The sequence below is a fragment of the Schistocerca piceifrons genome, chromosome 5 (genome assembly GCF_021461385.2).
Source record: "Schistocerca piceifrons isolate TAMUIC-IGC-003096 chromosome 5, iqSchPice1.1, whole genome shotgun sequence".
Taxonomy (NCBI): domain Eukaryota; kingdom Metazoa; phylum Arthropoda; class Insecta; order Orthoptera; family Acrididae; genus Schistocerca; species Schistocerca piceifrons.
This window is the reverse complement of record NC_060142.1, coordinates 80497762-80515750: the sequence shown is the minus strand read 5'-3', so window position 1 is coordinate 80515750 and position 17989 is coordinate 80497762. Positions and strand designations below refer to the sequence as shown.

General features: G+C 45.6%; 1 protein-coding gene across 1 annotated transcript in view; it reads right to left on the bottom strand.

Annotated features, from left to right (window-relative positions):
• The window catches only part of LOC124798753 (putative protein TPRXL), a 34839-nt gene that overhangs the window by 16460 nt on the left and 390 nt on the right, over positions 1-17989 (bottom strand). The window contains exons 2-3 of the mRNA XM_047262280.1: positions 11590-11843; positions 4601-4917 (exon numbers count right to left, since the gene is read on the bottom strand). Of these exons, the coding sequence (XP_047118236.1) occupies positions 4601-4917; positions 11590-11843 (571 nt within the window). The remainder of the gene's footprint in view (positions 1-4600; positions 4918-11589; positions 11844-17989) is intronic.

The following is a 17989-nucleotide window of genomic DNA, read 5'->3' as shown; positions in this document are numbered from 1 at the left end:
TAAAAGACTCTGTGGCTGGTCGGACTCGCAGTAAATAGTTAGCAGTGATGGAGGTTGGCAGTGTTAGCGCGAGCGGACATCTGGACGCGTGTCCGTCATGGAGATTTAGTGTTTCCAGAATGAGATTTTCACTCTGCAGCGGAGTGTGCGCTGATATGAAACTTCCTGGCAGATTAAAACTGTGTGCCCGACCGAGACTCGAACTCGGGACCTTTGCCTCTCGCGGGCAAGTGCTCTACCAACTGAAGGTAGGAGACGAGGTACTGGCAGAAGTAAAGCTGTGAGTACCGGGCGTGAGTCGTGCTTCTGTAGCTCAGTTGGTAGAGCACTTGCCCGCGAAAGGCAAAGGTCCCGAGTTCGAGTCTCGGTCGGGCACACAGTTTTAATCTGCCAGGAAGTTTCATATCAGCGCACACTCCGCTGCAGAGTGAAAATCTCATTCTGGAAACATCCCCCAGGCTGTGCTAAGCCATGTCTCCGCTATATCCTTTCTTTCAGGAGTGCTAGTTCTGCAAGGTTCGCAGGAGAGCTTCTGTAAAGTTTGGAAGGTAGGAGACGAGGTACTGGCAGAAGTAAAGCTGTGAGTAGCGGGCGTGAGTCGTGCTTCGGTAGCTCAGTTGGTAGAGCACTTTCCCGCGAAAGGCAAAGGTCCCGAGTTCGAGTCTCGGTTAGGCATACAGTTTTAATCTGCCAGGAAGTTTCAGATTTAGTGTTGATTGGAAATGGATTGTAAAATGATGATTGATGTATTTGCTAATGTTTGGGAAATGGAATTATTGGCGATTATATAATTTTTGGAACTGGATGTCACATGATTAAGGTAAAATCTGCTAAATACATTATTTTCTCTGGAACAAAATCTTTCCTTTGCTAACCACATACCTATTAGTAGTTACAGCCTACAGTAGTTACAATCTTTTTATTTAGCAGGCTGTTATTGCTGTTATTGCTGTAGTTCGAGTTATGAAGATTTTCTGTGAGGTAAGTTTGTTATGAAAAAGTGTAGGTTATTGATAGGATTTCTTCCAATTCAGGATCGTTCTTTTGTGTTAATTATTTGAGCAATCAGATTGCGTTATTTTTGTATGTTGTGGGTAATAAATGAATAGGTAAAGTTTGAGTTGTATTTCTCAGGGAAAATTCTGTAGGTCAGTGTTGAAATAAAATGATAAAAACAAGCAAAGAGACAGTAGGTTTTATTTCACTCAGCGGTTTAAGAAGGTTCAGTTGCATTCACCAGTGTCAGAAATAAACATAGAAGTTTCAATGTGTTCCTCCGCGTTTGCTTGAATTTCGTATTACGAGGAGCGGAAGCCAAGCTGTGTCCAGTACAGTCAAGTAGGATCATAAAAACACATTTTATGCTGTGTTACACGCACATAGACTGAGCGATAACGCGGGACAACATCTTTACCGGCGCGTTGAACTTGGACAGCCCTGGCCAACCAGCGGTCCAACTAACCTGCAATGATGCGACCAGTTGCAGTTCAGACGTAAAAAGACACCAGCAGAGAAACAATATAGCTTCGAATGTCATTTAATTTTTAAAGAGAATGAAATAATATTCGAAGAAGCTCCAGCTTATTAGGTGAGCAGACGGAAAGCATAAAATGTACTCGTTCTCACCTGACAGAGTATTCTAATTAAAAACAAGAGTGATGAAAATTTCTAACCTAAACATATACTAACTTTTCTAAACGTGCTGTGTGTAATGCAAAAGCATACTGCACGGATTTCACCGTACTGTTGAATACTGAAGCCACTGAAGGTATTAATTAGAGCCAGTCGTCTGGTAATCTCTTAGCTCCTTCCTTATCCGAATTCGAGAAATACATTTCAGTTCTGTAAGTATCACATGCTACGTTGATAAGGAGCCGATCAACAAGAGAATCCTGGTCGCCGAAGCCTCTTCCAACGATGGCCAATGGCTTTATTTATCCGCGTTTTGGACATAAGTCGGGTGAAATTGATATGCAAGTGAGCTGCCTTAATTTTCTGAAGACGCTTGCAAACTCGTTGGTGACATCACAGATAAAAAGCGAGTCAACAGCTATCACGTAGCCCGTGTACTTCGTGTATCCATTTACCGTGTTTTGGGTGTAGCAGGACCAAGAGTAGAAGTCGTTGCAAAAAGATTTGAAAAATGCAAAACATGTTCCACCTGCGACTAAAAAAGAACAGAAAGACGTCTTATATTTGTCATTGTTGCAAGAAGAAAGTCTACCTTGATTTCTTTACAAAATTTTCAGCAAGTGCAAAGAAAACCTCTGAGAAGGAAACTAAAAACATGAAAATTGGTAGTATAATTTTCATTTTTTTATGTTTAAGGGAGTTTTTGTGTTTTTATTATTACATACATAATAAACAATAAAAAACAGCAAAAAGTAAAATTATGTCCAGCTGCAATTTCCGAAATTTTGAAAAAATATAAAGTAAAAATATCGTCACTCGATATTGCCGCCGGCCGCGGTGGCCGTGCGGTTCTGGCGCTGCAGTCCGGAACCGCGGGACTGCTACGGTCGCAGGTTCGAATCCTGCCTCGGGCATGGATGTGTGTGATGTCCTTAGGTTAGTTAGGTTTAAGTAGTTCTAAGTTCTAGGGGACTGATGACCTCAGCAGTTAAATCCCATAGTGCTCAAAGCCATTTGAACCATTTTAAGTAACGTTGTTATGATCAAAGATGGACTATGCATTTCGTGGCAAGCCCCAAAATAAAGTATTGTAATGGGGAGGGAAAATACCACGTGGCAGAATTCTTGGACTCGCGTAAGGATTGTTTTGTGGAGAGCGTATCCGATGAGGCAAAGGTCAAGTTCGGAAAACGGCAGCTTGGCAGAGGTTCGCAGACGTGGGAAAATCAAAATGTAGCAGCATTTACTGATTACGCCGCGTCTGATACGCTACTGCTAAATAAGTACTTTTGGGCTGTAGGAAAGCAGATGCAACTGCAGAACGCGTTACTGAACGGTGCGTGCTACAGCAGTAACCCTGGTAGCATGCGGGAATTTTGCGAGTCTGAGCTGGAAAAACTGGTGCATTTGCATAGACTGTTTGGTACGCTGACAGATATTTCAGTTCTGAAAAGGCGTTTGACAGATTACTTGCAGAGGGATTTGGTCCACTATCCCACGGAAACTATGGATAGCTTTCTTGAATTCGTGGAACGAACCGATGGGGCATTGTGTTCCCGGGCCGCGCGGGATTAGCCGAGCAGTCAAGGCGCTGCAGTTCTGGACCGTGCGGCTGGTCTCGATGGAGGTTCGAGTCCTCCCTCGGGCATGGGTGTGTGTGTTTGTCCTTAGGATAGTTTAGGTTAAGTAGTGTGTAAGCTTAGGGACTGATGACCTTAGCAGTTAAGTCCCAGAAGATTTCACACACATTTGAACATTTTTTGTTACTGGAACAGAGGTGCCGTTGATGCAAGAAATTATGGGAATAGTAGAAGACACAGGAGCTCCAGGACGTTGACCGGGAGTGCTTTCAGCGTGATATTAACAATTTTCAGCCTAATTCCCGCAACCGTGGAAAGCAGCTGAGCAGAGATGCTTCGCAAAATAACAGGCACTGCAGTAATGCGAATAATCAGCTGCAGCATCCGGAAAACTAGATATTCTCCTGACTGTAGTTCGCGAAGGGAGGACCAAATATGAAGAAAAGAGGTCCGAAGATGGGTTTATGAGATGGCTCAATGATAGTAATGAACATGAGGAAATCAGTGTGTCTAACACGGAGGCGGCGGTGTTGGGGATTAGTTCCCCAATACCGCCGCCTCAATGTTGAAGACACCGATTCCCACGTGATAAACCGTGGAGAGGCCAGAGGCAGCATGATAGTAAATTTAGAGAGACAGTTGTAGAGAACTGAATCTGTAGACGTCGATTTGAATGCATTATTCAGTCTGGAATCTTGTGAGAATGATGATCGAGTCGGTTTGGCAGCAGTAGAGCGGGACAGTGATAGGTGACGTAAGGCCGTCGCGTTGAACATAGCTTATATTGAAAAACAGAGTTTTGCAGACAAAAGAGTGGGAAATGATATGGTGTACTGGAATCCAGAATAAAACCAACCTGCTTTCAGGAAAAAAAGTTGTGGCATTATGTATTGAACGCCCCTTCGTATTAGTACATCTACATCTACATTTATACTCCGCAAGCCACACAACGGTGTGTGGCGGAGGGCACTTTACGCGACACTGTTATTAAGTCCCTTTCCCGTTCCAGTCGCGTATGGTTCGCGGGAAGAACGACTGCCGGAAAGCCTACGTGCGCGCTCGAACCTCTCTAATTTTACATTCGTGATCTCCTCGGGAGGTATAAGTAGGGGGAAGCAATATATTCGATACCTCATCCAGAAACGCACCCTCTCGAAACCTGGACAGCAAGCTACAGTGCGATGCAGAGCGCCTCTCTTGCAGAGCATGCCACTCGAGTTTGCTAAACATCTCCGTAACGCTATCACGCTTACCAAACAACAGTGTGACGAAATGCGCCGCTCTTCTTTGGATCTTCTCTATCTCTTCTCTTCAACCCGACCTGGTACGGGTCCCACACTGATGAGCAATACTGAAGTATAGTAGTTTAGCTCATCGCTGGGAAGTACGCCCTGCCGGGGACCCGGTGCCGTTGAAAGTGTTTCCTCCTTCCGGCACATCTGCCGCGACAGGAACAGGTGTCCGGGCTGCGTCGCGGCCCCTGTCTGTAATAACAGCAGACGCGGCCGGGCGGCGTAGGAGAACACCTGTTGTAGGCGAGCGGGCCGTGGGCGCCGCTAGTGCGCTCCGCCCTCGCCTTATACGGCGTCGGCGGCACGCGTCGCCCACAGCGCCGGGCCGGACGCTGCATTCGGACGCTGCTCGTGACTGCCGCCGTGTTACACCGGGCCCGGGGAAGTGGCGGCGCGCCGTTGCCGGCTGCTCGCTGCGAGACCAGGGCAACGAAACCGGCTCTCAAAACGTTTAAATATCGAATTTTGGCCGCGAATGTGCTGAAATACGAGCTATGTCCACAAGGTAAGTTCCGTTTGTATAATATAAAACAAACGTGTACAGATCCAGAAAAAATATTTATTGCACAAAAATCTACAACTTTAAACTACTTTTCTACATGTTGTTGTTGTTGTGGTCTTCAGTCCTGAGACTGGTTTGATGCAGCTCTCCATGCTACTCTATCCTGTGCAAGCCTCTTCATCTCCCAGTACCTACTGCAACCTACATCCTTCTGAATCTGCTTAGTGTATTCATCTCTTGGTCTCCCTCTACGATTTTTACCCTCCACGCTGCCCTCCAGTACCAAATTGGTGATCCCTTGTTGCCTCAGAACATGTCCTACCAACCGATCCCTTCTTCTAGTCAAGTAGTGCCACAAACTCGTCTTCTCCCCAATTCTATTCAATACCTCCTCATTAGTTATGTGATCTACCCATCTAATCTTCAGCATTCTTCTGTATCACCACATTTCGAAAGCTTCTATTCTCTTCTTGTCTAAACTATTAATCGTCCATGTTTCACTTCCATACATGGCTACACTCCATACAAATACTTGCAGAAACGACTTCCTGACACTTAAATCAATACTCGATGTTAACAAATTTCTCTTCTTCAGAAACGCTTTCCTTGCCATTGCCGGTCTACATTTTATATTCTCTCTACTTCGACCGTCATCAATTATTTTGCCCCCCAAATAACTAAACTCCTTCACTACTTTAAGTGTCTCATTTCCTAATCTAATTCCCTCAGCATCACCCGATTTAATTCGACTACATTCCATTATCCTCGTTTTGCTTTTGTTGATGCTCATCTGATACGCTCCTTTCAAGACACTGTCCATTCCGTTCAACTGCTCTTCCAAGTGCTTTGCTGTCTCTGACAGAATTACAATGTCATCGACAAACCTCAAAGTTTTTATTTCTTCTCCATGGATTTTAATACCTACTCCGAACTTCTCTTTTGTTTCCTTTACTGCTTGCTCAATATACAGATTGAATAGCATCGGGGAGAGGCTACATAGCTTCCGAAATTTTGTAGGAACCTGTCATAGCGTGGCACAAGTTTTTGTATGCCTTCTTCATAGAAGGTTGCCGCCTGTCAATTCATCGTTGAAGTGTTGACCCCCAAGGACAAATTTAAGGTGTAAGAAGAGATGAAACTCGCTAGGAGCGAGGTCCGGGCTGTACGGTGGATGATCAAACGCGTCCCACTGAAATTCCCGTAAGGGTTGTTTGGTCACATTCGCCTTGTGAGGTCGGGCATTATCGAGGAAAAAAAACACCATCTTTTGACAGTAATTCTCGGCGCTTGTTCTGTATTGCGCGGCGCAATTTCTTAATAGTCTCGCAGTAACCATGTACCGTATATTTATTGTTTGGCCTCGTGGTAAGAAATCACTCAGCCAAATGCCTTTTCTGTCCCAAAAAACGGTGCACATGACTTTTCGAGGTGTCAAGATTTGCTTAGGCTTAGCCTTCGTTGGGGGTGAAGTAGGCCTCCACTCCACTGATTGCCGTTTTCTTTCAGGAGTGTCATACGATACCCAAGTTTCATCCCGCGTGACTATCCGAGAAAGAAAATCATCGCCTTCTCCATTGTAGCGTGTCAAAAGCTGAAGTGCACTGCCCATCCGTTGTTTTGTGCGTCGTTCAGTAAGAATTTTGGGTACCCAACGTGAGCAAAGTTTTCGAAATTTCAGTTTTTCAGTAACTATTTCATGAATTAGTGATCGTGAGATTTCCGGAACTTCCATAGCAAGGCCACTAAGTGTAAACTTACGGTTATGCTTAATCTTCTCTTCAATGGTGTGAACCAGTTCATCAGTAACCACAGACGGGCGTCCACTTCGTTCTTCATCGTGCACTTGATCACGTCCTTCATTGAACAGTCTCACCCATCTTCTGACCATTGAAACACTCATAGCATTTTGTCCGCAAACCTTGCAGATTTGCCGATGCATTTCCTTCGATTTAACTTTCTTTGCATTTAGAAAAAGAATCACAGATCTGATTTCACACGCGGCGGCATTTTCAATTACGGCTGACATTATAAAGAAGCACTATAAAGCACATGTCAGCAGCAGCGATCTAAAAATGGCGTAATGTTTTCTTCCTGAGTCACAGTAACTGCTGCGCATGCTCGGAACTGCGATCGTAGCGCTGCCGCGTATAGACACAGAAACGGAACTTACTTTGTGAACGACCCTCGTATTTAACTCGGAAACGTAAAGAAGTAAAAAAAATGGTTCAAATGGCTCTGAGCACTATGGGACTCAACTGCTGAGGTCATTAGTCCCCTAGAACTTAGAACTAGTTAAACCTAACTAACCTAAGGACATCACAAACATCCATGCCCGAGGCAGGATTCGAACCTGCGACCGTAGCGGTCTTGCGGTTCCAGACTGCAGCGCCTTTAACCGCACGGCCACTTCGGCCGGCGTAAAGAAGTAAAATTTAATGATTCCAGACTCTGAAGAACTCCAAAGTTACTATAAACACCTTGATCCAATGTAGTAAACACAGCCCTAAAAGAGAACAATTATAAAAACGCCATGAGAAATGGCTCTGAGCACTATGGGACTTAACATCTATGGTCATTAGTCCCCTAGAACTTAGAACTACTTAAACCTAACTAACCTAAGGACATCACACAACACCCAGTCATCACGAGGCAGAGAAAATCCCTGACTCCGCCGGGAATCGAACCCGGGAACCCGGGCACAGGAAGCGAGAACGCCACCGCAAAACGCCATGAATACTTCTGTAAAAAAAAATGGTCGAGTATATTGTAACATCGCTCAATTGTGTCAACAAAAGCAAGCAAACTCACTCATGACTTCGAGAAATACTATAATATGGCGAGTACCAAGAGGTAAACATAATCTCCTGTCCTCGGGCAGCTGTCAAATTCAAAGTTCCCACTGTGCTTGTTCCTTGCGCAGATAAGAGATTATGTGCTTTGTTCTTATTTGTTGGAGCCCAGAAACTAATGGTAGATGACACAGATCAGACATTTTACCAAACAGAACATTTAAATACGTAAAATTACAGAACAAATTACTGCAAAAACATATATCGACGCACTGTCCCCAATAGATAAGTGTTGATACTTACAATAGCTATCCAAATAAAAAAAGAGGCGAAGTTAGCAAACAATAACGGTAGAGAAATAATAAAGATGCCAAGTTGCAACGGCATCACCAGCATTCATCTTCTGCCAGTAACGGCTGGAGGGATTGCCAACATGCTGGTCACGTGTCCCACGGATATACTGTAGATCGCTTCTTGTACTGCCTAGCAGGCGGCAGTCCGTCAGGCGGAACAGGGCTGACAAGGGAATGGTCCAATCCGACAGGTCTAAACCTACTCTGAAATTTTTCACGCAGGAAAAATACACAGAAATAAATGCACTGTCAAAATTTTTGCTGCTGAAGCGCACTGTAAGTATTTTTGTTTTAAATGTTAATTATTTTTGCTGCACGAAGAATCGCTTGTAACAGCGGTTTGTACAGCCATAGCGCGCACTTCGGCCAATAAGTAGACGCACCCGCGGCAAGAGAACGTAGTCCAAAGTGTGCACGCACGTGAATCTTAAGCACTTAAACGATACCATAAACGGCTCAAATCATTAATTTTTTTCAAGGACTTGCAGTTCATATCGACAGCTAAACTGTTGTAAATGCAGTTGCTACACAATTGACTAGCAGAGGAAAGCAAATCAAGGCAATGTATGATGTTACATTACAGACGACTTCCATCAGTCGAGACTTTAATCTGTTGTCATTATACAGCGTGTCCCATTTATCTTGATCACCCTAAATAACTGTTTGTCCAGATTCAAATTACAAAATGTTTCAAGAAAATGTTCTTTAGCCGTCAATCAGCATGATTTCCCTCGTTGTAGTTTTGTTTTTTTACAAAGATGTGAACGGCGGTATGACTTTTTTAAATGGCACCCCGTATTTCTTATTCGGCAATGAATTGCCTCTCCTAGGGACCTATTTAAAAATGCATCACCGTGTTCCATTCACTGAAATACAACATTATTAATTTCATAACACAACATTGACTTTGAGCCCGGGGTCACAAACTCGTCCACTTGCTGGAGTTGTCAGAAAACAAATGAAAACCTAGTAAAAACAATACACAAAATTGACTTCGACTATTGTACCATTGCCCAGGAGTAGAACATTCAAAGGTGCTCAAAGCGGCGACCTGGAAAACGATACACTGGTGCACTAGTTGAATGAAAAAATTATTTACAGGTTCCAGTGTTGCCTGCTGAAGAGAATTACAAGCAAGCACGATACCTTCCTGCATGTCCTCTGGAGTTGTTGTAATATCGTGATAGGCAACGTCTTTAATGCATCCCCAAAGAAAAAAGTCCAGAGGATTTCAATCAGAAGACCTAGCAGGCCAGTGCATCTGGCAGGCTACCTTCCGTTCAGAACACGTCGTGCACGCAAGGCATTATGTGCTGGACATCCATCGTGTTGATACCACATAAGCATTCTGGTTCCTAGCGGCACTTCATCCAGAAGAGGACGAAGAACTCGTCTGAGGAATTGGCATACACTATGCCATTTAGACTACCATCGATGAAATAAGGGCCAATAATTGTAGTACCGAGCATCCCACACCAGACGTTAACTCTCTATTGACGCTGATGATCCACCTGTCTAAGCCATCGTGGGTTGTCGCTGGACCAATAACGCATGTTCCTTGTATTTACCTGTCCTTTGTTTCAGAAGTACCATTCATCGGTTAATAGAAAATTGGAGAAGTAGTTCGGGTTGGCGAGGATTTGCTGCTGTGTCCGCTGACAGAACTCTACACGATTCTGGAAATCATTCCCATGCAATTCTCGATGTAGGTGTACATGGTAAGGACGGAACCGGTGACGTGTAAGAATACGAGGTACACTGGTTTTAGGAATGCCAAGATGTCGTGTGCTCACATATGGATTCATAGCAACGGAAGCGAGAACAGTGACTTCGGCAGCTTCGTCTGCGCGTGCTACGACGATTGCTGAAGCGTCGCAAATGGCTCTGAGCACTATGGGACTTCATATCTGAGGTCATCAGTCCCCTACAACTTAGAACTACTTAAACATAACTAACCTAAGGACATCACACACCTCCGAGGCAGGATTCGAACCTGCGACCGCAGCGATCGCGCGGTTCCAGACTGAAGCGCCTAGAACCGCTCGACCACTCCGGCCGGCCCTGAAGCGTCCCAACAAGAGGACAAAACATCCGTCGGGAAGGTGGGTTCTTGTTAGGATGTCGCTCATTTTCGCCTACGTTATGTCGATGCAGTTTATAGAAAGGGCAGCCTGTCCTGTATGCATACTCTACACAACAGTATCTAAAAGGACTAAACTACTGTACTGAATGTACCCGTATATAAGAAAGCAGTACTGCCATTACTGTCCTACTAACTTACATTCACCGGCCGCTGTGACCGAGCGGTTCTGGGCGCTTCAGTCTGGAACCGCGCTGCTGCTACGGTCACAGGTTCGAATCCTGACTGGGGCACGGATGTGTGTGGTGTCCTTAGGTTAGTTAGGCTTAAGTAGTTCTAAGTCTAGGGGACTGATGACCTCAGATGTTACGTCCCGTGGTGCTTAGGGCCATAACTTACTCTACTGGCCATTTTAATTGCTACACCAAGAAGAAATGCAGATGATAAACGGTATTCATTGGACAAATATATTATACTAGAACTGACATGTGATTACATTTTCACGCAGTTTGGGTGCATAGATCCTGAGAAATCAGTACCCAGAACAACAACCTCTGGCCGTAATAACGGCCTTGATACGCCTGGGCATTGAGTCAAACAGAGCTTGGATGGCGTGTACAGGTACAGCTGCTCATGCCGCTTCAACACGATACCACAGTTCATCAGGAGTAGTGACTGCCGTATTGTGGCGAGCCAGTTGCACCTCTTGTTCGCATTGACGGCACTTTGAACAGTGGACGTTACATTTCAGCTAGCACTTGGATGGGTGACCATCCGGTCTGCCGAGCGCTGTTGGCAAGCGGGGTGCACTCAGCGCTTGTGAGGTAAACTGAGGAGCTACTTGAGCGAGAAGTTGCGGCTCCGGTCTCGTAAACTGTCATATGGCAGGGAGAGCAGTGGTTTGATCACATGGCCCTCCATACCCGCCTTCAGCAACGCCTATGAGCTGAAGATGACCCGGCGTTCGGTCGGTACCGTTGGGCCTTCATGGCCTGTTCAGGCTGAGTTCAGTTTAGTTTAGTTTTTCTATGTCAAATCACACTTTTAGAAACCGTGCTCAAGCGCCTTTGTGATCTCTATAGGCATCTTTTTGTGTTTCCTATTCCTTTGACAAATTGCATTTTCTTCTCTATCTTTCTTCATACCGTTCTGTACGCGGTACCTGTTTCGCCACAGGTTATTCCTATGCCCAGGCGTACTCCAGTGGGAGAATCGTGAAACTGTTTTAATATTGCGACTTTTTCAGTCGCGCTTATTTCTTCCGTCTTTCCCGACTCAGCTGTCTCTTGTTTCTGGGAGTGCTTTTCTATATCCCTGATGCAGTTTTCGCACTCGTGAATAATATCTTTTATTGTCCTCACATCAGCTGCTTTGTGTCCTGTGCCCTTGTCGGCTGCGCCTGTCGCCTGCTCGGGTGCACCAACAGCCCTGCTGTCATCGCCTGGTCCTTGACCCGCACCACGGCTTCCGTTTCTGCCATGTCTTGTCCTAGACTACTGTTACCTTCCAGTTGCGCACCAGCCGACCTGACCTCTCTCAGTCGTGAGAGCGTGTCGGCGACTTCTTCATTTCGTTTGCTACTCTTGTCCAGTATTTGATAGTCATATTCCTCCAGCTTTAACCCGAATTTCATCAATCTGTATGACGGATCTGATATACTACCAGCTCATGTTAAGGGTTTTCTGATCAATACATATAAGAAACTTTCTTTCAAATACATATGGTCTAAATAATTCACTGCCCAACAAATGGCCAACATCTTCCTCTCAACCGTACTGTACTCTCTTTCTGCCTTCTTCAGCTTCCTTGAGGCGTACACGACAGTTAAGTCACTTCTGATTTCTCCCTGACTTAAAACCGTTCCACTACTTGACTGGCTAGCGTTCGTGGTAATTGGTTGGTTGATTTGGGGTGAGGGGACCAGACAGCGAGATCATTGGTCCAATAGGATTAGGCAAGGATGGGGAACGAAGTCGGTCGTGCCTTTTCAACGGAACCATTCTGGCACTTGCCTGAAGCGATTTAATCAGGGAAAACCTAAATTGGATGGCCGGACGTGGGTTTGAACCATCGTCCTCCTGAGTGCGTCCAATGTGCTAAGCACTGCGCCACCTCGCTCAGCCCATGGTAATAATGAAGTCCTCTTCAAAGTCCAGGTACTCTAGTACAGGAGGACTGATCAGCTTTACTTTCAAATGCTGAAAGGCGTTTCCTTGCTCGACGCCCCGTCTAAGCTACTTCTTTCTTTAATAATTCATGTAGCGGCTCCGCGATTTTGCTGAAGTTGCTTATAAAATGCCGGTAATATCCCACAAGGCTTAAATACGACTTTAATCGCATTGGTTGTTTTGGATTATGGATACTCCTTGAACACCTTGTCCTTCTGTGGATCTGGTCTCAAGCCCTGGGTCGATAAAATATGACCCAAATAGCACACTTCCTTTCGCAAAAACTCGCGCTTGCCCGTTTGTAGCTTTAAAGTATGGAGTTGAAGCCTTTCAAATACCTCTGTCAGCTGTACATTATGTTCCTCTAAGGAGGAGCCAAATATTAGCACGTCATCGAAATAGATGAACAATTTGTCACCTTGTAGCCCTGTCAAAATGGAGTTCATTAACTTCTGAAATGTACTAGGAACTTTTTTAAGACCCACGGGCATTGGTTTGTACTCGTAATGCCCGTAAAGCTTACTGAAAGCCGTCTTTTCTCGATCCTGTTCATCTAATGAGACTTGACAATAGCCAAGGGTTGAGAAATACTTTGCCTTCGCTAGACCGTCAAAAATTTCGTCTATTTTTGGCAATGGACATACTGAATTTAGGAGGATCTCATTACGTTAGCTATAGTCCGCGACTATTTGCATCTTTTGCTTTCCACTGGCGTTCATCGCTTTCTGAATTAAAATCAAAGGACAATTTCAACCATTTTTACTTGGTACTATAATGTCATCTTCTAACATCTGTTCAGTTTCCTGCTGGAGCACCTCCTTTTGTACTTGCAGTATTCTGTATGGTCGCGAACATATCACTCTACCTTCTGCTTCCAGTAGCAGTTTAATTTCACGTGTGATACTATTTGTGGAAGATAATATGTCTCTAGGAAAATGGAAAACGTCATGGCACGTGGTGCATAACTCTATGATTGCTGAATGCAATCAAATGTCTCGTGTGAATGTTCTCCTTTAGTTCAGTTATTCTTGATTTCAGCTGTGGCTTATTTTTACTGACACGGTTCACACTGAACAATTGCCGCGACAATTTCCACTCTGGAACTGCTTCTGCTACCTCCTGTGGGCATCTGTAGTGTTCATCGCACTCGTTAAGCATTCTCCTGACTCTACTTTTACTAACGCCTATGGTAAATACACGACTTTGGTGATTTCCTGTTTCGGGATGATAGCCTCTCTCATTCCATTCGCCTCTGTTTTGGTTTCACACATCCATTCCTTTCGGAGTCCTATTGTCAATCCTGAGACAATTTGTTTGCGCTCTTTTTGCTTCTCTCCGCCATTACCCGTCACCTGCCTCTGTTGCCTTCCAACAGTCAATGAGTTTCTGTCACTATTCACTCACGCCTATCTACATGTTTCTCGTTTTGTGCTTAAGTGTCTCTCACAAGCGTCTTCTCTTTTCTATGAATGTACTATGCGGCGCTCACTCTGTGACTCCGTCTTTATTTCCTTAAACGCCTCTGGCTCTGCGTCTCAGGTTTCTCTGAAAGAGCCTTCACTTTCTGTACCTGCACAACCTTATTAGCAAGTTTCCGACGTCTATTACTAATCTGCATCCAGTGGAGCTCACACTTTGCTCCATCGGCATACTGATCTATTCCCTGTATATCCACAGGCTTTGGGTGGCATAACTGATTACGACTCCATGTTATTTAAAAAAATATCTGCTCAGCAAACTATCAAATGGTAGATCACATTTTCGCCAAGTACGTGTAAACGATGCCTCACTTGCATTCCATTTCTTATTCGTAACCCGAGGGTTACAGTTCCCTCAAATCCTGATACGTTTAGCTGGATTATAGTTTCCATTGTTTTTCAAACTAACTTCTCCTAACTAGGCTTATCTGCACATCGCTATCCGCGAGAAACCTCAAGCAATTAGTAATGTCGTCCTGACACTCATTTTTACTTTCGCAATTGACTGTTTATATCTTTGCAGGTAAGGCGACTGCTTTCTTACGCCGTTACTTTGTTTTCCTGGATTTTACTTTTCCTATGTGCATTCTGTTCATGGCAAACGCTTTCTGGGCAGTGTGTAATGATCGTTTTGTTTGCATCTAAAACACGTTTCGGACATGCGATGCACACATGGGCCTCTATAACTTTGGGAATTACATTGTGAGCACCTCACTACTCGTGACTGGTCCGTTTCTCTGCCTTTTCTTGATACAACCGTCCCCACCTTCCTTATTCTTTTATCTACATGGTACTCTCGTGCCATATGGCCTGGCTTCCCGCACATGAAGTACTTCATAGCTTTCTTCTCGGTCCGCGGCACCGTCCTACCACCTCGAGCGATCATCTTTTCTTGTGTCAAGGCTATCGCGCTCTCCTCTGTCAGAGGAATCTCTATAGGCTCTGCTAATGTTAGCTACTCACTCGTGCATGCACTATTATCTTTAGCCTGTCATATTTATTTATTTTTTCTGTATTGTGATTTCAAATGCCTGCACCATTTGGGGCAGGGGAGGGCTGTCAGCGGCACAATCCGCCGCTCTTCAGCCGAGTGTCATGACAACTAAAATAAGAATAAAATGTTACATACAGAAGGCGATAAAAAAGGGGAACATAAAACAGAGTAATTGGAGAAAATGGAGGTAAAAATAGACCGACATGGAGACATTCATGGGGGACAGTTAAAAAAGTCACCAGGAAGTTAAAAAAAAAAACACAGTTGGCGATTCTTAAAACACAGAGAAGACACTGAATGGACATGCACAGGTTGAAAGTCGGCCACAGTATTAAAAACACTCCAGAACAACACACTTAAAACCCACTCGTAGCACACATAACGAAGAATAAAACTGCCAGGTGGGACCTGCCGAGGGAAAGGTCAGAGAGGGTGGAAAAGGAGGGGAGAGCAAGGGCCAGCAGGGGAGGCGGCTGGATGAAGAGAGTAGGGGCATCAGCGGGTACACGGAGAGGCAGGAGACACGTGGGGTGGGAGATGAAGAAGGAAGACAGGGCAGGAGGGAGCGCAGAGACACTGAAAGGAGGCACAAGAGAGGGAGGGGGTGTAGGAGGGGGAAGCCGCTCAAGAGGAGGGAGGGGGAGGAAGGGAGCCCTGAGGAGGAGGCAGGAAGATGGGGTTAGAGTTGGTAGGAAGGGTAGATGCCAGGGCGAAGCTCATCATCTGGGAGGGGTAGATGGTGGAAGTTGCGTTGGGAAAGGAGATGGAGGGTGTGGAGATGGAGAGAGGGCGGGACAGAACGGTAAAGGCGCGGCAACTGGTTGGGGGTGCAGAGGAAGGGAGACACCAGTGGGTGAGGGGGATCAAGGCGGCGGACAATATATAGTGTGCGGATGCATTCAAGGAAAAGGAGAAGGTGCGGCAAGGGGATGAGGTCGTAGAGGATGTGCGTGGGGGACGGAAGGCGGATGCGGAAGGCGAGGCGGAGCGCATGGCGTTCGAGGATTTGGAGGGCTTTATAGAACTGGGGAGCGGCGGAAATCCAGGCTATGCTATTAGCCTGTCATCATAAATCTCTTGGATAAACACTGCTCGCCGTAATTTCTAAATGACAGCAATGTTGCCTTGTAGCTCTGATTCTCGCATGGTATCTCTAATTGCTTCCCTAAAATGGTACTGCATGGTATTCAACCTCGAGTTCCACTGAGCTATACTTTCCCCACGCCCTTGCTGACTTCCAAACATCTGACATGCATACAAGTCAAGTATCCTTTTCCTAGCATACTTTTCTACTAATATGGCACAGACGAACCACATCTTCCCAAAATTCTACCAATGAACCGAAGACGACTATCCGCCTTCCCCACAACTGCCATTACATGCTTGGCCCACTTCATATCGCTCTGCAATGTTACGCCCAAATATTTAATCGACGTGACTGTGTCAAGCGCTACGCTACTAATGGAGTATTCAGACATTACAAGATTCTTTTTCCTATTCATCTCCATTAATTTACATTTATCTATATTTCGAGTTAGCTGCCATTCTTTACACCTATCGCAAATCGTGTCTAAGTCATCTTGTATCCTCCTAAAGTCACTCAACGACGACACCTTCCCGTACACCACAGCATCATCAGAAAACAGCCGCACATTGCTATCCACCCTATCCAAAAGATCATTTATGTAGATAGAAAACATCAGCGGACCTACCACACTTCCCTGGGGCACTCCAGATGATACCCTCACCTCACCATCGAGAAGAACGTACTGGGTTCTATTACTTAAGAAGTCTTCGAGCAACTCACATATTTGGGAACCAATCCCATATGCTCGTACCTTAGTTAGGAGTCTGCAGTGGGGCACCGAGTCAAACGCATTCCGGAAGTCAAGGAATATGGCATCCTCTGATACCCTTCATCAATGGTTCGCAAGATATCACGTGAAAAAAGGGCGAGTTGCGTTTCGCAGAAGCGATGCTTTCTAAAGTCGTGCTGATGAATGGACAGCAACTTCTCTGTTTCATGGAAATTCATTATATTTGAACTGAGAATATGTTCGAGAAGCCTGCAACAAACCGATGGTAAGGATATTGGTCTGTAATTTTGAGGATCCGTCTTTCTACCCTTCTTATATACAGGCGTCACCTGCGCTTTTTTCTAGTCGCTCGGGACTTTACATTGGGCAAGAGATTAGCGATAAATGCAAGCTAAGTAAGGAGCCAATGCAGTAGAGTACTCTCTGTAAAACCGAATTGGAATCCCATCACGAATTGGCGATTTATTTATTTTCGACCCATTCAGCTGCTTCACAACCCCAGGGATGACTATCACTATGTCCTCCATACGGGAGTCTGTACGAGACTCAAACGGCGGTATGTTTGTACGATCCTCCTGCCGTGAAAGATTTCTCAAATCCTAAATTTAAAATTTCAGCTTTCGTTTTGCTGTCTTCCGTTGCCAGGCCAGACTGAATTCTCGCTGCTGCCGTTGCTTTTGTGCTCTGTCTGCTGCAAAGCGTTGCCCTTGTTTCGCCGTCTGTCGTCGCCGCCGCCGTCTCACACTGCCGCCCGCGCCCTGGTGCTCTTCGGCCACTGCTGGCTGCCCCCACGCCGTGTGCCACTATGCACCTACGCCCCTGTCTGTCGTTGCTGGTCCCGGTGCACCGCCGCAATGGGGTCTGCGACCCCGCGCTGCCCGCCGTGGCTGCACTGCTACTGGGTACCCTCGCTCCGTTCGCAACCTGCGGCGGTATCTGTTAACTGTCGCTGTCACTTCACTGCCTCTGTGTGCCGTCTGGCGACCCTGTGCTTCCCCTCGTGGCTGGCCGCTGCCCTCACGCAGTCGTCCGCGACCTCGCGCTGCCGTCACTTTCCGGTATGTCCTCCTTGACTTATTCTCGAAAGTGAGAGATGAATCCTGTTTCTATTCCGCCCTGGCTCCTGACTCTGACGTGGTCTGTGCGCGGGTTGTTCAAGTAACGCAAAAGGCGTTCTCAAAGCTGTACTGTCGTTTTATGTGACATTGGGATGAGCAGATTCGATACACCAACGAGAGGCGACCAATTTTTATAACTCGTGGCGTGATAACTGCACGCTATTCCACGATCTCGTCCCACATCTG